Here is a 26891-nt window from a genome sequence, read left to right as displayed (position 1 = left end):
TAGAGCCAAATATTGGCCTTCTCCAAGGCTCTTTTCCTATTTCTAGAAAATCCATATTTTTTATAAGCATTCAACACCTTACTGATCACTTTTTAGGTGTGGGTGAGAACCTTAGATAAAATTAAAAAAAATCCCTCTTATTTTTTGATAGCCAAATAAAAAACATTGGAGGTGAGCAAGCTTATAGGGATACATGTGCCTTCTCTCTCTCTCTCTCTCTCCCCTTTTTATTCAATCAATTGGGTTGTATTCATTAATTAATTCCCACTAAACTACCATGATGGAATGGGTGCTATGCCTTTTCCCTAAGGTTGTAAACATCTAAGCCTTTTCCTGCCAAATAAAAAACACTAGAGGTAAACAAGCTTATAGAATGCATGTGTCTTCTCTCTCTCTCTCTCTCTCTCTCTCTCTCCCCCCCTTCTTATTCAATCAATTAGGTTGTATTCATTAATTAATGCCCACTAAAATACCATGATGGAATGGGTGCCATGCCTTTTTCCTAAGGTTGCAAACATCTAAGCCTTAACCTGCCAAATAAAAAACACTCAAGCTTATAGGATGCATGTGTCTTCACTCTCTCTCTCTCTCCCCTTGTTGGAGGAGGTGAGGAGGGCGAGGCGGGAAACTATACGACCGATTGATTGTTCTCCTCTGTGCGCTTTGACCCTGGGTTCCCCCATGGCGAAACCAGGGGGTTCTGGTTTGGGCACCCCCAAACAGACTTCCAAGCCGTCATTTCAAAAACCAATACAACCGACTCTTCACCTGGAGGGCTCGTCGTCCCAAGAGGGGCAATCAATACAAGGAGTGCAGGGGGCCTAACACGCTTCAACGAGGGAAAATAGGGAATTCATGCAGGAAAGCCGCCATGCTCTACATGAGAAACATGCAGCGCCTTCTCCTTATTTAGGTTGGGGAATTTTCACCAGTCTTCGGAACCAGCAATAGAGTTCTGCTCTGTCTACAACCCAGGATATGGCGTCTCAGATGCAAGCGCCCAAGGTGGAGATTGAGTCAGACCAAGAGATGTCATTGGAGGCCTCACAGAGAGGAGCGACATGACTTCCCCTATTCTAAAGGAGGAAGGAATCAGATGGGTCAATGAGGTGCTGGCCAAAGTAAATAAGGGCAAAGCTTTAATGCTACAACAGAAGGCAACGATCCTTCTCGAGTGCAAAATCGGCAACCTGGAATTGGTAAGAAACTTTCTGTCTCAATACCTGAAGATCTGGTGAACCAGTGGAACATTTCTTACTAGGCTAGAGCAATAGTGGGACTATGTTTTGGATAAAGACCTCCAGTAGAGATCCTGCGCACTTGGATTAGAAACAATTGGATCATGAGGGGATGGGAGATAAAAAAGACCCAATTTTTACCAAATAACTACTATTGTTTTCTATTTAAAATAGAGCAAATGGCCTTAAACGTTCTAGGGGCAGGTCAATGGATGATCAAAAATTCCCCGCTGTATGTGTTTAGATGGTCCCCAGACTTCTCCCTTGGGTCCTACACCCTCTCTGGTGCCTATTTGGGTGGAGCTCCCCAACTGCCTCTTCACTTATGCCCACTGCTGAAAATAGTAAACCCTCTTGGTAGACTGATAGGGACTAGACCACAGATGATCTCAATCCTCGGTGGCACCCACAAGCCCTTATAGAGCTGGACATCAACCAAGAATTGCCAACTAACTTGACAATCTCAGCTGGGACTAGCTATTCCATTGACCAACCGTTAGTCTATAAGAATATTCCTAACACATGCTTCCACTACGGAGCTAAGGACCACTTCAGAAGAAACTGTCCTATCAAGTTCCCCCCACCTCCTCCTAAATCGGAGGAAAAGAAGAGTCCCATAGAGACTGACAACCAGGGCTTTCAAACAGTGGGTAGGAGAAGTAAACCCATCAACAAAAGCTAGCTTCCAAAAGGTAACCCCAAGGTAAAACAAAACAATCGCTTTACCCCCCTTCTGAGACGGATATTGCCTAACCTTCCCAACCAGGAGAGGAGAGCTCTAAAGAAGAAGAGGAATATGTGCTCTACCAATTTCTCTGAATGAAGGTTTAATCAAACTGATTCACAAAAGGGGTCCCAAAGATGTTCTATCTAACTGGAGACCTATCTCCATGCTTCCTACAACATATAAAGTTTTTGCTAAAGTGCTGGCAAGGAGACTGAGTAACAATAGTAATAATCTTAAACAGTGGATAAGAGGAGAGCAAAAAGGATTCATAAAGGGCAAATACATCCTTGATGCTATCATTGCCTTGTGGGAAGGAGTGGAACATGCCCAATAAACCAACCAAGACTTTGTGTTCTTTAAGATTGATTTTGACCAAGCATATGACAGGTTATAATGGGACTTCATCCTCCAATCTCTCAAGGAGATGGGACTAGGGCCTTTATTTATTAGAAAAGTTATTGCTTGGTTTGGGAATGCCAGGGCCAGAGTGGTGATCAACGGAAGACTCTCAAAACCCTTCGAAATTAAGAGGTTAATCAGATAGGGTTGCCCACTTGCTCCTTTACTCTTTGCCATAGCTTCCGATGCACTTGGCTGGCTGGTTCAAGATGCTTTACAGAAAGGAGAGTTGAAAGACATAGACCTACCGAATAACAAAGGTCAACTGTGTCTGCAGGCTATTTGCAGATGACACTAATGGATTGATTCACAATGATGAAAACTCTATCAGAATGTTATGGTGCTGCCTCGAGATATTATGTACTACTTTAGGATCCCTAATTAATCATCAGAAAAAACCGGTATCAAAATGCTTATTAAAGACCCTCCAAAGTGGATAATTGAGGAGGGCTGTCAAGTCATCAAAGAGGGGCAATTTTTCAGACTGCTAGGTATACCGATGGGATTCGGAGTGACCATGAAATAGAGATGGCAGTGGGTAATGGAAAAGGTTAAGATGAAGTTTGATAGATGGAAAGGACGCTAACAAAATCTAGCAGGCAGATGCGTGGTGCTCAAACATCTACTCATTCCCACAACCATATACTTCTTCTCATGCTGGAAACCTTCTTAGAGTAATATCAAAGGGCTTCAGACATTATGCAAAAATTTCATATGGGCGGGAGATGCTAATGTATATAAAATCCCAAAGGTTGCTCGGACATACTGCACTCAAACCCAAACAAAAGGGGGGGTTGGGTATTCCGAATGCGGAGGACCTAGCCAATAGATTGGTTTTACCAAATGGATTATAAAAAGCCTGTACTAGCTTGATTTCAGATTGGGTTGTCGTAATACATAGAAATTTGAGTGGACATAGATTGTCTTTGAGACCTCAATGGAAAAGCCTCCCGCTTCTGCTATTGTTCTTCAGCCAGAATCAAATCAAACCTACCGACTCTGATTTGGTCAAAAGTATGTGGGTTGCATGGAACAGAGTAAGAGAATCAATATGATATGTCTGTCTAAGGTTAATAGGAAAGCGGTAGGTCTTTTCCATCTAGACTCCATTTGGTTCTCACTTTGCCTGGACGACTGTGTAGATGCACACAATCTGAAGAGAGCTCATAAATTATCAAAGAAGGGGATACAATGCTAGGGAGATGCATGGGATTTCACTACACAAAAATGGATTGTACCTGAACAGTTAATGTAGATGTTTAGACTCAATAGAGATGATATGCTTTTCCTCCAGTCCAGACTATCCAAGTGGGACCCAGACAAGGCCACACTCATCCAATGCAGGAGTACCTTTATGTTAGATGCCTTCTATTGGTCTCATTCCAGTACTTTTCTGCCCATCCCCCCCTTGCCGTTCAATGGTATGTCGGTGCACGTTAGGTTGAATGCCAAATGGAGCCTGATGTGGGATAGGAAACAATGGGAATTCAGATTCTCTAAAATATGGTCTTCTATAATTCCCCCCAAGAAGTCTATATTGCTATGGCTCATTATGCATAAAGGACTGCAGACAAACTCTAGAGCCAAAAAAATCAGAATTGGAGATGGATTGTGCCCTAGATGCAGACAAGAAGAGGAGACAATATCCCACCTCTTTATCTCCTGCAAATTTAATAAAAGTCTCTTAGAGTTTATGCATCAATGTCTTCCCCCTATCAAGAAAACTCAGTTGACGTGGAAGCAAATCTTACTTGGGGACGTTTTTCTGGTTGCTCGTCTAAGTTATGGAATACAATTAGGGTAGAATATATTTGATGTATTTGGATTATGCGCAATTATTCGATATTTCATAATGCAGATTTTCTCAAATGCCCAAGCCTGAGGCATGCTCTGTATGTACAGATGAGGATGATTTTAAAGCAGACAACACTGTGTGCCGGGCTCAGCAATCTAGGATTGAGGTGGAGGAAGTGCTGGCTATTAATGAAGTGCGTGAAGAATACGAGGAGAAGATCTGGAGCATCAGAGCGGACCGAGCAAGACAATAACAAGCGTGGACATAAGTTGGAAATAAGCTTGCAGAAGAAAATGGTGAACTAGCTCGATTCATCTTGGATCTAAAAAGGAGGTGAAAAACTCCATACAGAATTACCTTTGAGTTAAGCTTCTCTAAAAAAGCCTAGTCTTATGTTTTCTGAATAATACAAATCTTCTCGTTCTTCTTCCGATTTAAAAAAGAAAAGGAAACTTTGAAGAGGTTCTCCACTCCAATAATATATTAAGCTTCTCTATACTATATATAAAAAAGACTGAAGTCTCTTTTGACATGTGTCATCAAAGAATGCAAAGTGAGGGGTGCAGGGAGGAAAACAGAAAAAAAGAACCGGTGAGAGCCGACTTGTGAAAACAATGATGACTAGAGGCAGAACAAAACTCTCTTGGTGCTCTCTTCTTCTTTCTCTCTAGCCAACAAAGGCGGGCCCCTTCTCGTGTCAAAGGTTCCAAAAAATTCCATTTATGATTGGTATGTATATAATTATGTAATGCCTCAACTAGTCTTAGGATATGCAAGCTTTACAACTAACATCACGTTGCCGCAAATTATAAGCAAGAGGAAGGTTACGATGCTGCAGGTTGGCACACTGGAAGTCCTCGATAGAAGTATAATTCACAGAAATGAGCCATGCATTGAAAACAGTTTTCAGTTACACTCTTTGTAACGTTCAAGCAGTTACATGCAAGCACATATGGCTTCTACTACAAAACAAGAGAACAATATCTCTATTCTAAAAGCCTACCTTTGCTTTGAGAGAGAGAGAGAGAGAGAAGGGGGGAGAAATGGAATTGTTTTCAAAACGCAATTTATTTCTCTATATGCAGACCAGGCCAAAAAGCCCTTACCCTATTAAACTTCCATACAGCACCTGCAGCCTCTCACTCTTACCCCCTCAATGAAGAGGGAGGAAACCTTTTGAATGCATTTAGAAGCCTACTGAAGTATTTGCTGGGTTTTGTTGTGGGTAGCATTTGATGGATCCTCTTATATAGCACCAAAACCTCCTAAGGTTTCACTCACTTTTAAAAGAAGTGCTTTTGATATGCTTGGTGCTTTCATAATCCGTTGGTCATTTTTTTGCCCTATAGAATTAGTTCCTTTTTTAATCCAAGGTTGAGAGATGCACCCATGGAGATAGCTTTGGACTAGCAAGACCACAGAAGGCAATATGAATGCAGATTGTAGGATTGTGAGTTTCTATAGGTAGTTACAACACCCTTCAGCTCAGCAGGAGATAGTTTTGTTTGGCTAAAGCATTATTGGAGTTGGTCAATAACCCTATATATATATGTGTGTATAATAATTGCCTTCACCATCTCCAAAAAGTAACAACTCCTCACTTTCCAATGGGGAATGTCCTCGGTATAAAAGAATCTGCGCACTGCAATGGTTGCTTGCTTTCTTGCTTGTACATTCCATGCATTTGCCAACTCCCCCTTCCCTTTAGACATCTTTCTCTTCTTACATGATGACCCAACATTTGCAGTACCGCTAACTTGTGCACTTCCCTGTGTGCCCATTGATGCGGACCCTGCACCTTGAGATACATCTCCACCCGTATCATCCACCAAAGCATCCACAAAAGCCTCTTTGCCATGAACACCGCTACGACTGTCTGCATGCAACCTCCTGCAACCATCTTTAACCTCTTCTGATACATTTGCGCAAGGCCGCACACCATGGCCAACCAAGCCCAAAATGTGTGCCCGAATGTGTAGCTGAAACCGGCCTCTGGTAGAAACCAAAGTGTGGTGGACTAGCAGTCACCCTTCCACTTGTAGTCTAGATATGAAAACAAAATAGATTGGAGCTAGAGTGCCCAAATCTGAAAACAAAGCGACACCTGTTGGCCCCAAAGCTTGGCGCCCCTTGCGGTATTTCTTTATTCAATTTCAAAAGTATGTAAGGCTGAGTACAACAAAATCAGCCAAGAGAGTCCACCTGTATGTCCAATCTGACAGCCCACAATACCTCTTAGCACAGAGGAATCACACACATAGATCTGTGTCTCAAAGCAACACTCTGTGCCTCCCTCTGATCAGCCAAGACCATTTAGCAGGGCAGCCATGAGCATACATCTGGCATATCTCATGCACATGATTCAACTTCTCAGCACAAACATACATTCACTGTTCAATCTCTGTCTCCACCCTTTTCAATCTGCCATACCTCTCCTCTCACAAGGGGCCAGATAGCTCAAATCTGCAATAGACATAAGGCAACGGAAAGAGAGAGATAGATAAACAAACTCAGAGCTTACCAAAATCAGCTCGTGGATCTGCATCGGAGGAAGTGGTTGTACCAGTCTGTACTTGCACACTTGTTTCAACAACTCTGCTTCACACGTGTGGGTGTACCTGTCTGTACCTTCCTCTCTGCATCCACCTCAGTGCTGTACCTGCAGTCCTTTGATGCTGCACCGACTGTACCAAAAAAACGCCGCGTGTATCAAGAAAAGTACTGCCTGCAGCTGTACGGCTCTGTTTGTACCAGTATGGACAGAACTGCAGCAGTTCCAGCTGCACGTGCGTGTGTATCTGCTGGACTGGACTGCGCCTGCACACAACCTGCACTTGTGCTGTCCAGCGCCGCCTGCTCCAGACCCGTCCGTACTGTCATGTGCACAGTGGGTATCTACCGTGTGCTATACGCATGCAAGACTAGTTTCGAGGCTTGGGGAAGCTTGGAACTAGACAGGCTGATTGACGAGCTGAGTTAGGGAAATACTAACGGGCGGGCACCCAAGTATGGACGGGCGGCCGGCCAAGTGTGGACGCCCGATGACCGGCCAAGAGCCTATAAAAGGGTGGCCAAGGTTAGTTATTGTATTATAGAGAGTCTCGCAAGTTTGTGAGAGCTCTATGGTCTTGGAGCCTGGATCTAGTGCAGACGTGCACCTGCTTTATGCAGTCGAGGTCGACAGCAGTCTCGAGGCCCGCGAGGGTAGCTTCGTGGCGGTATGGGACGTCGCGAGGAGGAGATTGGTCGGTACGTCATCCTAGTTAGCTCAGCTCGTGGCTCGGTGGGGATAGCCAAGACTGTGGGCTTGCCCACGGCTGTCATCGTTGGGAGGTGAGTCAGGCCTGCACCTCCTTTGTTGTTTGTTGTTCGTTTGTTTGCAGGATTCGAGTTTCGAACCAAGATCGATCACGAGGGGATCCGTGGGGATTTGACAGTGGTATCAGAGCATACCTCGTGAACGAGCAAGTTGGTAGGTAGAGAAGAAGAGGTTGAAGAACGGTATGTGTTAAAAAACTTGCTGTTTTTTCTGTGCATACTGTAGTTTTCAGATTTTGTATGTGTTTTTTCTTCATCAAAGACACCCATGTTGATGGGGAGATGGTAGGATTAGTAAGGGTTGATTGCTTTTGCAAAGAAGAGGCATGTTTGTTGTGCAGTCGTTTAACCTACAGGGAGAGAAACAGAAAAACGAAAAAGCAAGTTTGCTTTTCGTTGTTGAACGAGAGAGAGAGAGAGAGAGAGAGAGAGAGAGAGAGAGAGAGAGAGAGAGAGAGAGAGAGAGACGTGCTGTCACGCTGGCAGGTTGGTGCGCTGGCGCTGGCGAGTACTGCAGGCAGTGGTTATAGGCGGGCTGAAGGCGTCTAGGCCAGGCATGGCGGGTACCCAAGCCTACGTAGCCTAGCGGCGCAGGCGGCCCAGGCCAGGCAGGCCAGCGCTGACGCCAGCCACGTCCTGTAGGCGGCCAGCGCAGGTAATGCATCCGGCTGGTGCAGGCGCACACGCAGGCTGGCGAGTTGGCACGGGTACAGCCGCATGCAGGACACGCAGGCGCCAGACGAAAAGCATGCGCCGGCAGCTCACTAACGGGCGAATCCAGGGGGAGAGAAAAAAAAAACAATAAGGAAAGCTTTCGTTTTTTTTAGCTTTCAGTTTTTTGGAGTTTATTTTTTTTTAAAAAAAAAGTTTTAAAAGAACCCCCTCTCTCAAAGGTTTCAAAGGTTTCAAGATGTTTAAAAAAAAAGAAGAAAGACAATAGAATATATATATCCATATATATATATATATTCTCATATATATATATATAAAGATATAAAGATATATATATATATATATATATGTATATATATATATTCTCATATATATATATATAAAGATATAAAGATATATATATATATATATATATTCTCATATATATATATATAAAGATATAAAGATATATATATATATATATATATATTCACGAAAAAAAAACACACAAAAGCTAAAGCAAAAGCTAAGCATAGCTTTTCGAGATTTTTTTTTGGCTTTTGGGAAACCTTTATAAACCCCCTCTAGTGGACTTCTTGCCACACATCTCTCGAGTTCTCAAGTTCTCGAGTTTTCAAGCTCTCAAGCTCTCAAGTTCGCTCGCACTTTTGTTGTGCAAAGATCGAATTTTCTCTCCACGTACCCTCTTCACGATGTCGACCCAAGAATTAGAGTTGGAGCCCCTCGTGGAACGCGAAGGCTTGCCGGTTACGGAAGGAACCGATGCCGATCTTTTTGACGATTTTGTGTCAAAAACAGATTTCCAAGAGTTCAAAGTAGCTCTCGAAGCTTCTTCGACGGAGCGTCAGGCACAAATCGCAGCTCAGATGCAAGCTTTGCAGAACTCCATCGCTCTCTTGACCACTACCCTCTCTACTTTCTCGAGTATGGATACCTTGGCTTCAGCTTTAGGCCCCAACATTACTCCGGAACCGTTCGGGGGCGAGCAAAAGCAGCGAACCAAGGAGATCGTGGACACTTGGCTACATAAGTGGCAAGTTCACTTTCAGTTTCATCCATATGATGATGGAAAGAAGATCCAGTTAGCAGCAGGTTTCCTGTCCGGCAAAGCTTTGCTTTGGTGGAAGGAACTGAACCCTAAGCCAACGACTTGGGCACAATTTGAAGACGTCTTCAAGAAAGAATTCCTCAAGAAAGAGGATGATTATGATGTTGTTGCCCGGTTTTTAGCTTTGACCATGACCTCGCAGCACCTCACTTATGAGGTCTACCTCCAGAAGTTTCGTGATTTGTAGATGAAAGCTACAAAGATGGATCCCACTACTCTTTTGGGGTTTTTTGTAGCTGGTTTACCAGACTCGTACCGATTACAGGTTAAAAATAACAAATGTAAAACTTTGGACGAGGCCATTCATTCAGCTCGTATCTATGATGATACGATGGTCTCTTCCAAGTCAAAACCCGTTACCGAGCAGGGGAACAAGCATAAAAGAAAGTTCTCCGCACCTATGGCTAACACGACTGAAGGCAAGTCTTCGGACCAACCTTCGAAGAATACAAGTTCGACACCAGCGAAGAAGAAACGACTCCTTAGGGCTTTGAAGCTCAAGAAGGAAGGACGTTGTTTTATCTGCGAAGAAAAAGGACACATGTGTAACGAGTGCCCAAAGCAAAAGGGTACCAAGTCAAACGCAGGACCCAAGCCAAAGGCAGCTAACCAGTTGTCTTTGACAGGTACGTCAATTACTGTACTTTCTCGCCCTAGTACTTGTTCTGATTGTCTGTTCAGTTCTAAAGTATTTGGCTTGCATGACCTTCTCCGAGTTTATGGAGAAGTGAATGGCCATAAAATTCACATTCTGTTAGACCCTGGCAGTTCGCATAACTTTGTTAACTACAAACTTGTGCAAAAATTGAGTCTTGATACGACACTCAGCGACCATACCTATGAAGTACGTCTACCTGCGGGCAGACAAGTTTGGGATCGCAAGGTGGAGATGCTTCCAATCCAGATTCAGGACTACAAAGATACTCTGGAATGCTATGTTATGCATCTGGAAAATGTAGACTTGTTATTAGGGATTGAGTGGTTTAAGACTCTTGATATCCAGATAGATTGGTCTAGTCATATTTTTTCTTTTCAGCATAGGGACACCAAGTATAGTATTTTAGGTGATTGTATTCATCCCTCTCAGGGACCTCTTGTAAATACAATTGATTTTGGAAATATAATGAATTCTTCTTTGTATGCCGCTTTCCATTGTGTATTGATTCCACTTTCTTCTTTTCTCATCCCTTCCATGGATGTGAATGAATTAAGTGTGTTTGAAAGCAAAGAATTACAGAAGATACTTGATTCGTTTCAAGACGTATTTCCTAAGGAACTGCCATCGGGTTTACCACCTGAACGGGCCGTAGATCATCGTATTGACTTGATCCCTGGTGCTCATCCTGTGAGTATTCCACCTTATAGGATGAGCCAAGCTGAGGAAGATAAGTTGGCTAAACAACTCGAAGATTATTTGAGGATGGGCCAGATCCGTCCAAGTAAATCACCTTGGGGTGCAGCTGTGTTGCTTAGGAGGAAGAAGGACAATACTTGGAGAATGTGTATAGATTACAAGAAATTGAACAAGCTGACCATTAAGAACCGTTATCCTCTCCCTAGATCAGATGACCTAATTGACCGGTTAGCAGGAGCGAAATATTTCACGAAGATAGATTTATGTACTGGCTATCACCAGATACGTATTCATGAAAGGCATGTCGAAAGAACCGCCTTTCGGACTAGGTATGGTCATTACGAGTTTCTCGTATTACCTTTTGGGTTAACCAATGCTCCAGCCACTTTCCAGCAAATGATGAACGATCTTTTTCGTGAACATTTAGGGAAATGTGTGGTGGTGTTCCTGGATGATATTTTGATTTATAGTCGTACTCTTGAGGATCATGTCAGACACCTCACGATTGTCTTATCTATTTTGAGACAGAATCGACTATATGCTAAATTGAGTAAATGTGAGTTCTTTATGACCGACATCATTTACTTGGGACACAAGATTACTAGAGATGGATTGAGCATTGACTATGACCGAGTTCAGAAGGTTTTGGGCTGGCCTATACCGCGAACAGTGAAACAACTTCGTTCTTTTCTCGGTTTTGTTGTTTTTCTTCGGAAATCTGTACGGAAGTACTCTCAGCTCACACTACCGATGACCGACTTATTGAAAGGTCGTGGACGTAAGTCCAATCAGCCTATCACTTGGAATAACGATTTGGATATGGCCTTCAGACTTTTGAAAGATAAAGTCAAAGAAGCACCTATCTTAGCATTGCCTGATCCTAGTCGGCCTTATGTTCTTGAAACTGATGCCAGTGACTATGCTATCGGGGCTGCTTTATTTCAAGATGGTAGACCGGTTGCTTTTGAAAGTAAAAAGCTAGACGACACTCAATCTCGTTGGCCAACCCTTGAGAAGGAGCTTTATGCTGTGATTCATGCTCTCAAGGTTTGGAGACATTATTTATATGGCTCCAAGTTTGTGGTATTGACTGATCATCAGTCAATCAAGTATGTGTGTGATGCGGATGATTTGAGAGGAAGGAAAGCTCGTTGGGCAGAGTTAATGCAAGATTTTGGTTTTGAGATCCGTTATCGGAAAGGGTCCATGAATAATATTGCAGATGCGCTTAGTCGGATTAGAGAGGTGAATTCTTTGTCGTTCACCGAGATTTCTACTGACTTATTTCAGTCATTGAGAGGGATTTGCAGGACTGATAGTTATTTTGGTCCATTTTGGCAGAAGATCCAGGACGGGAGCTAATTGATTGATAAAGACTCGATGACTGAGCAGTCTACTATTCAGGCTGCAGGAGGTCAGTGGATGATTCGGAATGGTTTGCTATTCCGTAATGACAAAATTTGTGTAGCACAGATCCCGGACATTAGGTCCAAGATTCAGAGGGAGTGTCACCACGCCCCTTCTGCTGGACACCCTGGGGTACATAGGACGCTATCTTTAGTGAAACGCACTTTTTATTGGCCGAAGATGAAAGGGTATGTAGAAGATTATGTTCTCAAGTGTCAGATTTGTCAGGCAAATAAAGCTGAACGCTTTAGACAGGCTGGGTTGTTGCATCCTTTGCGAATCCCAGGTAATAAATGGGAAAGTATTTCCATGGATTTTTTTACCGGATTGCCAAGAACACATCAAGGCCACGATTCTATTTGGGTTGTGGTAGATCGCTTGACAAAAATGGCTAGATTTTTACCGACCTGGAAGACTATTACAGCTACGCAATTAGCTCGGCAATTTATCGAGCAATTGTTTAGACTGTACGGGTTACCGGAGGACATAGTCAGTGATAGGGACTCTAAGTTTACGAGTGATTTTTGGAAACTTGTTTTTGAGAAGTTGGAAACAACTTTGAATTTGAGTTCCTCTAATCATCCTCAATCTGATGGCCAGACTGAAAGAGTGAATCAGATTTTGGAGGATATGCTTCGAGCATATGTATCCAAAAGACAGAGTTCATGGGAGGATTATCTTCCTATGTTAGAATTTGCATATAACAGTACTAAGCATACGAGTACAGGGTTTAGTCCTTTCATGCTTATGTATGGTTTTCAACCTAGATCACCTGTTACAGTAGGATTCTCAGAACTTCAGCATGATGCAGCACGTAATTTTTTGCAAGATATGCAGGAAATGTTACAAGTTGCGAAGGAATCTATTAGAAGTGCTCAAGACCGAGACAGGTTTTATTCTAATAGACATCGTTCACCTAGAGAGTTCTCTGAAGGAACGATGGTGTATTTGCGAGTTCCGAAAGATTCCGAGACTTTACGGACAGGTAGATCTCCGAAATTATCCCCTAGATACTGTGGACCATTTCGTGTTACACGACGGATTGGTTCAGTTGCATATGAATTGGATTTGCCTTCTCATGTGAAAGTTCATCCTGTATTTCATGTCAGTAGACTTAAGGAAGTACTGAGTGGAGATTGGGTCGACATCGTGAAGAGGGTACGTGGAGAGAAAATTCGATCTTTGCGCAATGAAAGTGCGAGCGAACTCGAGAGCTTGAGAGCTTGAAAACTTGAGAACTTGAGAACTCGAGAGATGTGTGGCAAGAAGCCCACGTGAGGGGTTTATAAAGGTTTCCCAAAAGCCAAAAAAAATCTCGAAAAGCTATGCTTAGCTTTTGCTTTAGCTTTTGTGTGTTTTTTTTTTCGTGAATAAATATATATATATATATATGGATATATATATTCTATTTTCTTAAAAAAAATATAAAAAAATAAACATCTTGAAACCTTTGAAACCTTTGAGAGGGGGGGTTCTTTTAAAACTTTAAAAAAAATAATTTTTAAACTCCAAAAAACCGAAAGCTAAAAAAAACGAAAGCTTTTCTTAGTGTTTTTTTTTCTTTCTCCCCCTGGATTCGCCCGTCGGTGAGCTGCCGGCGCATGCTTTTCGTCTGGCGCCTGCGTGTCCTGCGTGCGGCTGTACCCGTGCCAGCTCGCCAGCCTTCGTGTGCGCCTGCACCACCAGCCGGATGCGTTACCTGCGCTGGCCGCCTACAGGGCGTGGCTGGCGTAAGGGCTGGCCTGCCTGGCCTGGGCCGCCTGCGCTAGGCTACGTAGGCCTGGCTGGGGCGCTTGCGTAGGCCTGGGCGCTGCCCGCTTGGCCTAGGTGCCGCTTGGGCTGGCTGCCTTAGCCTGGCCACAAGGCCACGTGGCCTGGGTACCCGCCATGCTTGGCCTAGACGCCTTCAGCCCGCCTATAACCACTGCCTGCAGTACTCGCCAGCGCCAGCGCACCAACCTGCCAGCGTGACAGCACGTCTCTCTCTCTCTCTCTCGTTCAACAACGAAAAGCAAACTTGCTTTTTCGTTTTTCTGTTTCTCTCCCTGTAGGTTAAACGACTGCACAACAAACATGCCTCTTCTTTGCAAAAGCAATCAACCCTATTCAACCTACCATCTCCCATCAACATGGGGTTCTTTGATGAAGAAAAAACACATACCAAAACTGAAAACTGCAGTATGCACAGAAAAAAACAGCAAGTTTTTTAACACATACCGTTCTTCGACCTCTTTTTCTCTACCTACCGACTTGCTCGTTCACGAGGTATGCTCTGATACCACTGTCAAATCCCCACGGATCCCCTCGTGATTTCTTGGTTCGAAACTCGAATCCTGCAAACAAACGAACAAACAAACAAACAAGGGGGTGCAGGCTTGACTCACCTCCCAACCATGACAGCCGTGGGCAAGCCCATAGTCTTGGCTGTCCCCACCGAGCCACGAGCTGAGCTAACTAGGATGACGTACCGACCAATCTCCTCCTCGCGACGTCCCATACCGCCACGAAGCTGCCCTCGCGGGCCTCGGCTGCGCAAAGCAGGTGCACGTCTGCACTAGATCCAGGCTCCAAGACCATAGAGCTCTCACAAACTCGCGAGACTCTATAATACAATAACTAACCTTGGCCACCCTTTTATAGGCTCTTGGCCGGTCATTGGGCGTCCACACTTGGCCGCCCGCCCGTCCATACTTGGGTGCCCGCCCGTTAGTATTTTCCTAACTCAGCTCGTCAATCAGCCTGCCTAGTTCCAAGCTTCCCCAAGCCTCGAAACTAGTCTTGCATGCGTATAGCACACGGTAGATACCCACTGTGCACATGACATACTCCCGTTCCTCTAAGAGCTCACTCCTGAGCTCACTAAAAAGCCAGGGTAATCTCTCTGAAGAGAAGTCAATGTCTCCCATGTAGCGTCCTCCTCAACACGATCCTTCCACTTGATTTTCTATTCCGTGATAAGCGTATGACGCAATCTTCGTTCAGGCACAAATCGCAGCTCAGATGCAAGCTTTGCAGAACTCCATCGCTCTCTTGACCACTACCCTCTCTACTTTCTCGGGTATGGATACCTTGGCTTCAGCTTTAGGCCCCAACATTACTCCGGAACCGTTCGGGGGCGAGCAAAAGCAGCGAACCAAGGAGATCGTGGACACTTGGCTACATAAGTGGCAAGTTCACTTTCAGTTTCATCCATATGATGATGGAAAGAAGATCCAGTTAGCAGCAGGTTTCCTGTCCGGCAAAGCTTTGCTTTGGTGGAAGGAACTGAACCCTAAGCCAACGACTTGGGCACAATTTGAAGACGTCTTCAAGAAAGAATTCCTCAAGAAAGAGGATGATTATGATGTTTGCCCGGTTTTCAGCTTTGACCATGACCTCGCAGCACCTCACTTATGAGGTCTACCTCTAGAAGTTTCGTGATTTGTAGATGAAAGCTACAAAGATGGATCCCACTACTCTTTTGGGGTTTTTTGTAGCTGGTTTACCAGACTCGTACCGATTACAGGTTAAAAATAACAAATGTAAAACTTTGGACGAGGCCATTCATTCAGCTCGTATCTATGATGATACGATGGTCTCTTCCAAGTCAAAACCCGTTACCGAGCAGGGGAACAAGCATAAAAGAAAGTTCTCCGCACCTATGGCTAACACGACTGAAGGCAAGTCTTCGGACCAATCTTTGAAGAATACAAGTTCGACACCAGCGAAGAAGAAACGACTCCTTAGGGCTTTGAAGCTCAAGAAGGAAGGACGTTGTTTTATCTGCGAAGAAAAAGGACACATGCGTAACGAGTGCCCAAAGCAAAAGGGTACCAAGTCAAACGCAGGACCCAAGCCAAAGGCAGCTAACCAGTTGTCTTTGACAGGTACGTCAATTACTGTACTTTCTCGCCCTAGTACTTGTTCTGATTAGACCATGGCAGTTCGCATAACTTTGTTAACTACAAACTTGTGCAAAAATTGAGTCTTGATACGACACTCAGCGACCATACCTATGAAGTACGTCTACCTGCGGGCAGACAAGTTTGGAATCGCAAGGTGGAGATGCTTCCAATCCAGATTCAGGACTACAAAGATACTCTGGAATGCTATGTTATGCATCTGGAAAATGTAGACTTGTTATTAGGGATTGAGTGGTTTAAGACTCTTGATGTCCAGATAGATTGGTCTAGTCATATTTTTTCTTTTCAGCATAGGGACACCAAGTATAGTATTTTAGGTGATTGTATTCATCCCTCTCAGGGACCTCTTGTAAATACAATTGATTTTGGAAATATAATGAATTCTTCTTTGTATACCGCTTTCCATTGTGTATTGATTCCACTTTCTTCTTTTCTCATCCCTTCCATGGATGTGAATGAATTAAGTGTGTTTGAAAGCAAAGAATTACAGAAGATACTTGATTCGTTTCAAGACGTATTTCCTAAGGAACTGCCATCGGGTTTACCACCTGAACGGGCAGTAGATCATCGTATTGACTTGATCCCTGGTGCTCATCTTGTGAGTATTCCACCTTATAGGATGAGCCAAGCTGAGGAAGATGAGTTGGCTAAACAACTCGAAGATTATTTGAGGATGGGCCAGATCCGTCCAAGTAAATCACCATGGGGTGCACCTGTGTTGCTTAGGAGGAAGAAGGACAATACTTGGAGAATGTGTATAGATTACAAGAAATTGAACAAGCTGACCATTAAGAACCGTTATCCTCTCCCTAGATCAGATGACCTAATTGACCGGTTAGCAGGAGCGAAATATTTCACGAAGATAGATTTACGTACTGGCTATCACCAGATACGTATTCATGAAAGGCATGTCGAAAGAACCGCCTTTCGGACTAGGTATGGTCATTACGAGTTTCTCGTATTACCTTTTGGGTTAACCAATGCTCCAGCCACTTTCCAGCAAATGATGAACGATCTTTTTCGTGAACATTTAGGGAAATGTGTGGTGGTGTTCCTGGATGATATTTTGATTTATAGTCGTACTCTTGAGGATCATGTCAGACACCTCACGATTGTCTTATCTATTTTGAGACAGAATCGACTATATGCTAAATTGAGTAAATGTGAGTTCTTTATGACCGACATCATTTACTTGGGACACAAGATTACTAGAGATGGATTGAGCATTGACTATGACCGAGTTCAGAAGGTTTTGGGCTGGCCTATACCGCGAACAGTGAAACAACTTCGTTCTTTTCTCGGTTTTGTTGTTTTTCTTCGGAAATCTGTACGGAAGTACTCTCAGCTCACACTACCGATGACCGACTTATTGAAAGGTCGTGGACGTAAGTCCAATCAGCCTATCACTTGGAATAACGATTTGGATATGGCCTTCAGACTTTTGAAAGATAAAGTCAAAGAAGCACCTATCTTAGCATTGCCTGATCCTAGTCGGCCTTATGTTCTTGAAACTGATGCCAGTGACTATGCTATCGGGGCTGCTTTATTTCAAGATGGTAGACCGGTTGCTTTTGAAAGTAAAAAGCTAGACGACACTCAATCTCGTTGGCCAACCCTTGAGAAGGAGCTTTATGCTGTGATTCATGCTCTCAAGGTTTGGAGACATTATTTATATGGCTCCAAGTTTGTGGTATTGACTGATCATCAGTCAATCAAGTATGTGTGTGATGCGGATGATTTGAGAGGAAGGAAAGCTCGTTGGGCAGAGTTAATGCAAGATTTTGGTTTTGAGATCCGTTATCGGAAAGGGTCCATGAATAATATTGCAGATGCGCTTAGTCGGATTAGAGAGGTGAATTCTTTGTCGTTCACCGAGATTTCTACTGACTTATTTCAGTCATTGAGAGGGCTTTGCAGGACTGATAGTTATTTTGGTCCATTTTGGCAGAAGATCCAGGACGGGAGCTAATTGATTGATAAAGACTCGATGACTGAGCAGTCTACTATTCAGGCTGCAGGAGGTCAGTGGATGATTCGGAATGGTTTGCTATTCCGTAATGACAAAATTTGTGTAGCACAGATCCCGGACATTAGGTCCAAGATTCAGAGGGAGTGTCACCACGCCCCTTCTGCTGGACATCCTGGGGTACATAGGACGCTATCTTTAGTGAAACGCACTTTTTATTGGCCGAAGATGAAAGGGTATGTAGAAGATTATGTTCTCAAGTGTCAGATTTGTCAGGCAAATAAAGCTGAACGCTTTAGACAGGCTGGGTTGTTGCATCCTTTGCGAATCCCAGGTAATAAATGAGAAAGTATTTCCATGGATTTTTTTACCGGATTGCCAAGAACACATCAAGGCCACGATTCTATTTGGGTTGTGGTAGATCGCTTGACAAAAATGGCTAGATTTTTACCGACCTGGAAGACTATTACAGCTACGCAATTAGCTCGGCAATTTATCGAGCAATTGTTTAGACTGTACGGGTTACCGGAGGACATAGTCAGTGATAGGGACTCTAAGTTTACGAGTGATTTTTGGAAACTTGTTTTTGAGAAGTTGGAAACAACTTTGAATTTGAGTTCCTCTAATCATCCTCAATCTGATGGCCAGACTGAAAGAGTGAATCAGATTTTGGAGGATATGCTTCGAGCATATGTATCCAAAAGACAGAGTTCATGGGAGGATTATCTTCCTATGTTAGAATTTGCATATAACAGTACTAAGCATACGATTACAGGGTTTAGTCCTTTCATGCTTATGTATGGTTTTCAACCTAGATCACCTGTTACAGTAGGATTCTCAGAACTTCAGCATGATGCAGCACGTAATTTTTTGCAAGATATGCAGGAAATGTTACAAGTTGCGAAGGAATCTATTAGAAGTGCTCAAGACCGAGACAGGTTTTATTCTAATAGACATCGTTCACCTAGAGAGTTCTCTGAAGGAACGATGGTGTATTTGCGAGTTCCGAAAGATTCCGAGACTTTACGGACAGGTAGATCTCCGAAATTATCCCCTAGATACTGTGGACCATTTCGTGTTACACGACGGATTGGTTCAGTTGCATATGAATTGGATTTGCCTTCTCATGTGAAAGTTCATCCTGTATTTCATGTCAGTAGACTTAAGGAAGTACTGGGTGGAGCAGATCAGTTAGTTACTCCTCAAGAAATTATAGATGTCCAGGACATGACATTTGTTCCGCACGAACCTGAAAAGATTCTTGGCTTTCGTGAACGAAGATTGCGTCATACGCTTATCACGGAATACAAGATCAAGTGGAAGGATCGTGTTGAGGAGGACGCTACATGGGAGACATTGACTTCTCTTCAGAGAGATTACCCTAGCTTTTTAGTGAGCTCAGGAGTGAGCTCTTAGAGGAAGGGGAGTATGTCATGTGCACAGTGGGTATCTACCGTGTGCTATACGCATGCAAGACTAGTTTCGAGGCTTGGGGAAGCTTGGAACTAGGCAGGCTGATTGACGAGCTGAGTTAGGGAAATACTAACGGGCGGCACCCAAGTATGGACGGGCGGGCGGCCAAGTGTGGACGCCCGATGACCGGCCAAGAGCCTATAAAAGGGTGGCCAAGGTTAGTTATTTTATTATAGAGAGTCTCGCAAGTTTGTGAGAGCTCTATGGTCTTGGAGCCTGGATCTAGTGCAGACGTGCACCTGCTTTATGCAGCCGAGGCCGGCAGCAATCTCGAGGCCCGCGAGGGCAGCTTCGTGGTGGTATGGGACGTCGCGAGGAGGAGATTGGTCGGTACGTCATCCTAGTTAGCTCAGCTCGTGGCTCGGTGGGGACAGCCAAGACTGTGGGCTTGCCCACGGCTGTCATGGTTGGGAGGTGAGTCAGGCCTGCACCCCCTTGTTTGTTTGCAGGATTCGAGTTTTGAACCAAGATCGATCACGAGGGGATTCGTGGGGATTTGACACGTACACTGTACTGTAGTCGTACAGTATTGTACGGCCTGTACCAGGAACAGCAGCCGCCTGCAAACAGCCACAGTACAGATTCCTAACAGCGCTGCCTGTACCTGCAGTCGTACTGTTTGTACCTGCCGTTGTACAGATGTGTACGGCCTGTTTTCTCACACAGTTTTCAGCAGCCAGAATTCTGCAGTAGCCGACTAGTTCCCTCTTGCTTTTCCACGCTTCCCACCAGCACGTATGCTACACGTTTTTCCAAAAAGAAGAGAGAGAATGAAGAGAGAGAGGCATGCACACCAAAAGTGGAGTTGCCCCCTCCCCATATTAATCCTAGGGCCCTAACTCCGATGGGCCTGGGGCCAATCGCAAAATCCTGGATACTTTGTCTTTCTTCGGCACACACAAGATAGGTGCAGCAAAGGGCAAGGATGGCGGCCGGATAAATCCAGCGCGGAGTAGCCGGGAGAAAGGTGTTGCTCCAGTTCGCTCTCCAGTGCCTTAGAAAGGCGATGGGGGAACTTACTGGGTGAGGACCAACTCAATGCGATGATCCTCAGGACGACTAGGTGGGAGCTGTGGTGGAAGATCATCCTTTAGCATGATGTCCTAAAACTGTGCTAGGAGACCACCCAACTTTAGTGTTAATGGAGTTGCTGACTCAACAACAGACTGCTGGCTACGGACATAAATCAATGCACACTTGGCTCCTTTTCTGATAGCTCATTGGGCCTGGATGTGTGAAATTAGGAGAATTACATGGAATCCTCTTATCCCCGCGAATTAGGACAGGCTCAGGAACACCATCAACAATTGTGAAAGTGTCCTGCCTCCAATCAGGAATGGGTGCAATGTGCATACTCCCTAAATCACTGAATGCCGAGGATCATATCACACCCCAAAAGAGGTGAGACAATGAAGTCTCGCTGAAATGTGGCCTTTTGAACCATGAATGAGAATTGTTGAGCCTTATGAGAGATGTGTGTGCGAAGACCGGGTGTGAACCTGTCTACGTCCAGATGATGGGGTACAAGAGTACAACTCATCTTTTTAGCCAATTGAGGAGAAATAGCATCCTCAGGGCTGCCCATATCAAAGAGAATGATGAACTGTTGTCTCTTTGCTGTGCCATAAGCATGAATGAGGGCTTTCTTTTGCTCTTCAACCTCGCCCTCCTGCATATGGTCAAATACCACTGTGGGTACGATGTTTAAGGCGGGCAAGAGTTTGATTGCATTGGCGGCCGATGCGGGAGGTGTAGCTGCAGCCTGCCACTTGGTACAGTCTTTCTTACCATGCCCCACGGTGTGGCAGAAGAAAGATCTATTCTTCTCCTTATACTGTGTTTGCTCTGCTGGTTGGAGATATCCACCAGTAATGCCCTCCTTGACCTTTTCCTCGGGTGTTTTCTTAGGTGCAAAGGGTTTATCCTTCTTACCTCCTGAAGTGCTCTGTGATTCTTTCTTATTATCTTTGCTATTCTGAGCCCCCTTCCCCCCCCCCCTGAGAGATGACTGTTGGGTTGTGGATGATTGTTGTTGGGGTTTGGAGCTAGATTGGGATTGCTTGGGCTTACCTCCGTTCAACATCATTTCTTGATTATGAGCAAGAGTGAGTGCCCTGTCAGAAGACTGTGGCTCAAAATTACGTACAATAAACGTAATGTTTCTACCAAACCTCTAATGAATTGTTTCAATTTATCCTCCTCGGATATACCTAACTGTTGTGCTGACATGATTACTTTATTAGAGTAAGTTAGCACGGGTGACCCATTTTGGGAGAGTTTGTAAAACTCATCCTCAAGGTTGGTCATGTACTGGGGAGGGAGAAACCTTTTCTTTAGGTCGGACACAAAGGTGTCCCATACATACTGTGGAGCCTCTGTGTACGGGTCTACATGTAGACTCAACCAATGTTGCCACCAAGTGACTGCTTCGCATGAAAGGTGAGGTGCCGCGCCAGGTGGACTCGATCTTGTGGATCTGAAAGCTTATCCAAAGGAAAATATGCGACAAATTGATGAATGAATTGTAAAACTGCGGCATGATCACACTTACTGAAGTTCACTTGAGCCTGTATGACGGTGGTAGCTGGGGTGGTGGAGGAACTTGCGCCTTGGTTCGCCAGTGTAGGGAGAGTAGACAAAACATTCGCCTGCATAGCGGCTATCAATTGCTGATTTTGGAGTTGCATAGCCTTACGATGAAGCCTTTCGTGGGGTAGCTTGGTTTGCCTGCTTTCGGTCTTCTTCCTCCCTGCGTTTAGCTTCCTCAGCCTGTAGTTCATCCTCATGGCGAGCTTCTTTGGCTAGGTGTTCTTTGTGCCGTTGTTTCTCCATGAGAAGAAATAATTTTTCCAATTCTGAGAGCTCTTTGGGCTTTTCTGCTTCTTCTTTAACTTTTTTAGCTGCTGCTTTGGCTTTTTCAGCCTCTTCTTTAATTTTTTTTTCTTGTGCCGCTTCTTCTTTTTTGGCTTCAATTTGACGCCTTCCCTGTAGAACTCCTCTTCAACATCTTCCTTGTAGCTTGGTGACGATGTCTCTCCTGACATTGTGGAGGTCTGAGTGGTTTTTCCCAACCGTAGTTTACCATCCAAAGAATGCTCTCACTTTAGGGTAGCCAAGTTGGGTTACAACCTGCAGCTCTGATACCAATGTAGCATGCAGGAGGTTGATCGTCATAACATTCAACAAAGCCTTCTTTATACCTGTGAGTCTGTGCAATTCCAATTAGAGAGAGAGTAGAAGAGAGAGAGAGAAAGCAGCTAAGAGTTGACACAGTATTGGGTCCCAATTTACCCACTGAAAGGCCCCCCTTTGCAAGTAGGATCTTTGGAGAACTTACAATGAGAATGAAGGATGACTGAGGACTGCCAACGCAAGGATGATGTAGACCCAACAGAGGCTGATCCAGATGTTGTCCAAGCTCCTTTGAATGGCACTTCAATGACCACTATGCAACCCCAAAACTGAGGGATGCACATATGTTGGTTGAATGCTGAAGTTAACCCTTCATGGAGCTATGGCAATGCTTGGAACTGGTCCTGGCTGCTGATTTTATGCTGAATACCTGAATGAATAAATGGGAAATGAAGTGCTTGCATTTATATGCCTCCAAGCTGCTGGTCGGCCATCACAAGGCTGTTGGCCAGTTACTTTTGGACATTTATTAGCATTAAATGCTATAAAAAATGCTTCGCTTAGTGGAAATGCTACGTTTGATGCCAACTGACTGAAGGGCTGCCCGACCGCCTGCTGAGCCACATCTTATGCTGGCCGACTGAGAATACCTGCTGGCTGACTGTAGCAATGAAGCTTCAGAAGCTGTCGGCTGAGTCCTAGTCATGGCCAGGTGTGCTACTGCTGTTGGCTGAGTCCTTGTGGCCATGGCCTGGCCCGTAGGCCTGTATACTGTGCAACTAAATGCCCTAATGCAACTCTACAACTATGGCTGGACTGCTACGTGCACTATCTGATAGATTCTCCAAGTGGGTTAAGAGGACTGACACTTGATTGACCTCTAAGGCTCAGAGACTGACCTACGTAGCTCGTGCCTGAGGGCTCACAATGGGGCCACGGCATACGACAACATATTCCTAAAAAAAAGGTAATTCCTACTGATGAGTGGTGCACTGATGTAGAGCTAGTTTGTCACATAGCACTCCAGTGCAGGGTGCATGTGACACCTGAGGCCTGAACACGGCTTTTTGAGTACTGCTAGCTGTTGATCTGGAACCGCCTCTTCAGGATGCCCAGCAGCCACCCCTTGGGCGCATGTTATAGCTTGGGCCCCCCTCAGCTTGGGCCTCGCCTAGTCTCTGGGTGAGGGGATTAGTTTCATCAGTAGCACAGCGGCATGACACATTTGGAGGGCACGATGCAGCGCGAGACCATTGAGGGCAAGCCCCCCAAACCCACCCCCCTCCCCATGGGTCCACGGAGTCATCCATGCCATATGGACAGATATCACTCATACCCTCCGCTGCTAGTGGGGGAAGTTACAGGGAGGTTCGGACCGCATGCGGAACGTCAAGAGGCCTCCCTACGTATATGGCAGCAGGGTCCCTTCCTCTCGGAGAGTGCCCGAGACCCCACTTGGCACTACATTGGTTTGGCTTTCCCCTGAGGTAGTTCCCTCCGAGAGCGGCCAGCCATGGAGGGGACTATCCTCCCCGGTGATTTGTGTATTTCAGCCTACTGGCTGGGGGAAAAGAAGTTATTAGAGATTTTTATGACTGGTTGTTAATTTTTTTTGGAGAGGTTATTCTATGATGTAAAGGGACTTCTTGAACTCATTGCTTGTTTAAGATCTTATGCAAAACAAAACTTTTGCATGTTAATAAAAAAACGAATTGTATTATGCAGAGGCACATCAGCAAGAAAAACCTGTCACATAGCAGGGAGTTGTGGGTAATGGATATCGGCCAGAAGAGGCTTAGTAATGGGCTTATCAGATACTTTGGGGATGTATTTACCCACAATATCATGATTCATCACCCTTCCCTCTTCTCTCCTGGTTCTGTTAATACAGTAGCCTCCTTACAAAATGTCATGCTCATGACAGAAATGGGCATGTCTACAAGTAAATCATAATGGCCTCTCCGTTGGTGAAGTTGTGCTGGCAAAGAAGTTTGTCACATCAAACTATCAACAATCCCAAACAGTTATTGAAAGAGGGACCGCTCGACATGGCACTTCAGGCTGTAGATAATATGTTAGATCAAGGAGTTCACATTCCCAACAGGACCTTCTATCACCTTCTGCAGAGGTGCATCATCAAGGAAGACCTGGCAACAGGCATGGAGATACATCGCCGTATCATGAGGAGTGGATATGGATCCAGCAGCTTCTTGGCAACTCATTTGATTCGATTGTTTACGGTATGTGGGATTTTGATTGAGGCGAATCAAGCTTTTGAAAAACTACGTAAACCGAGCATTTTTGCATGGAGTGCGATCATTTCAGCCAATGCCAAGCTTGGGCAGGATGAAGAAGCAATCAAACTTTATGGCCGAATGAAGCGGTCTAATGTGAGATCAGATGGACATCTATTTGTAGCAGTTCTCAAAGCTTGTTCCACCTTGGAGCAAGGCAAGTTCATTCATGCAGACCTCCTTGAAAGTGGTTTTGAGTCAAATGTTTTTGTTGGAAGCTCTCTTATTGACATGTATTGTAAATGTAGCAGTCTGCACGATGCCCGAAAAACATTTGACAGGTTGCCAAAGCATGATTCGGTGACATGGAATTCGATGATTGAAGGGTATGTGAAACACCAGCATGGTCATGAGGCCCTTGGCATCTTTCGTGTGATGCAGATAGAAGGGTGGGAGCCAGACCGAGCCACATTCATCAGCATTCTGAAATCCTGTTCTGTTACATCAGCTCTAGACCAGGGTATTCTTATCCACTGCCTTATCACTGAAATGGGGTTTGAGTTGGACGCATATATCGGCAACACTCTCATCGATATGTATGCTAAATGCGGACACTTGCAGGATGCACATAGCGTTTTCAATAAACTTCTGAGGCCGGATGTGGTAATGTGGAGTGCCATGATTGCAGGATATACCCAGTATGGGCATAGCCACATGGTCTTTCAACTGTATAATCAAATGAAACAAGAGTGTGTAAACCCGAATGAAGTCACCTTCATTGGTATTGTAAAAGCATGTAGCAACATGGGTGCTATTGATGAGGGCATGCTGATTCATTCACGTGTTGTTTTTGACGGGTTTGAATCAGACGTTGTTGTTGCAAGCACTCTCATTGACATGTATGCCAAACACGGAAGCCTTCAAGATGCACGCAACATGTTTGATCGATCATCCGAGCAAAATGTGGTGACGTGGAGTGTGGTAATTGCAGGCTATGTACATATTGAGGATAATCTAGAAGCAATAAACCTTTTCCAGAAAATGCTTAATGAAGGTGTGGAGCCAGACAGTGTCACCTATATGAGCATCATAAAAGCGTGTGAAAGTGTGATATCTCTGTATAAGGGTGAACTCATCCATTCACACATTGTCAAGAGTGGCTACGAAGGGGACGTGTGTATCGGAAGCAAGCTTGTTCAAATGTACACAATCTGTGGGAATCTCAAAGGCGCATGCAAGGTTTTCAACACATTGCCAAAGCGGGATCTAGTGGCGTGGAGCGCAATGATAGCTGGACACGCCCAGCACGGCGACTATGAGTCAGCATTGCAGTATTCACAAGAAATGCACCAAGATGGTTTGCAGCCAAATGCTGCTATATTCCTTTGTCTTCTTTCAGCATGTAATCGTATGGGCCTCCTGTATGAAGGCTGCTCGCTTTTCAAGTCAATGATAGAAGAACACAACGTCTCTCCAATCATCGACCATTATGATTGCATGGTTGATCTTCTTGGCCGTGCGGGTCACCTAAAGGAGGCAGAAGCCCTTATTAAAACCGCACCATTTGGTTGTAATATGGTTGGTTGGGTTGCATTGCTAGCTCATTGCCAGACACATTGTGATGTGGACCTTGGATTACAATGCTTTGAATCTGTAGTTGATATGGATTGCAAAACTTCTGCTGTGTATGTGCTTATGTCAAACCTATATGCCCATGCAGGCATGCAGGAAGATGCCGGTAAGGTCAAGGGTTTTAGAAGAGAAACAAATGTATGGAAGAAGCCAGGAGAAGCCTTCATTGAAGTTGGCAGTGAGGTTTTCAGTTTTCATGTGGGGGAAAGATGCCATCCACAAAGTGATGATGCTTGTGCAAAGCTTAAGAGAATAAATTTGCATATGAAGGTGACAGGATACATGCCTGCTTTGGACTCTATATTTGATAGTTTACTAAGAGTGTAATATATTAAGAACATGATAAGATGATCTCAACTAAGAGTGACAAGCCTCTTGAGCGTTAGCTCAATGATAGTGCCCATGCCTCTCAAAGGGAGGCTGTGGGTTCAAATCTACCTAACGGCATTGTAAGTTCAGTATCAACTCACATTAAAATAAAAAATAGAAAAGTGATATATGGGAGAAGAACGATGGGGAATATCACTTCATCAA

The 26891-nt window shown here is 44.5% G+C and overlaps 1 protein-coding gene across 4 annotated transcripts; it reads left to right on the top strand.

Annotated features, from left to right (window-relative positions):
• The first annotated feature begins 556 nt into the window (after positions 1 to 556).
• On the top strand, positions 557 to 26891 carry LOC147605303 (pentatricopeptide repeat-containing protein At4g19191, mitochondrial-like). Of its 4 annotated transcripts, XM_086793774.1 has the most exons (4): positions 576 to 1199; positions 4267 to 4492; positions 4705 to 4888; positions 24217 to 26891. In XM_086793774.1, the coding sequence occupies exon 4, from the start codon at positions 24444 to 24446 to the stop codon at positions 26682 to 26684; it is 2241 nt and encodes a 746-aa protein (XP_086649900.1). In that variant the 5' UTR covers positions 576 to 1199; positions 4267 to 4492; positions 4705 to 4888; positions 24217 to 24443; the 3' UTR covers positions 26685 to 26891. The 4 variants fall into 4 exon arrangements, with proteins under 4 accessions (XP_086649899.1, XP_086649900.1, XP_086649897.1 ...); XM_086793773.1 differs by lacking the exon at positions 4705 to 4888 and having other exon boundaries at positions 557 to 1199; XM_086793771.1 differs by lacking the exons at positions 4267 to 4492; positions 4705 to 4888 and having other exon boundaries at positions 598 to 1199.

Source organism: Cibotium barometz, chromosome 60 (genome assembly GCF_041138505.1).
Source record: "Cibotium barometz isolate CiBa-2024 chromosome 60, ASM4113850v1, whole genome shotgun sequence".
Lineage (NCBI taxonomy): Eukaryota > Viridiplantae > Streptophyta > Polypodiopsida > Cyatheales > Cibotiaceae > Cibotium > Cibotium barometz.
Note: the sequence above shows the minus strand (reverse complement) of the source record. Positions and strands in the feature narration are given on the sequence as shown.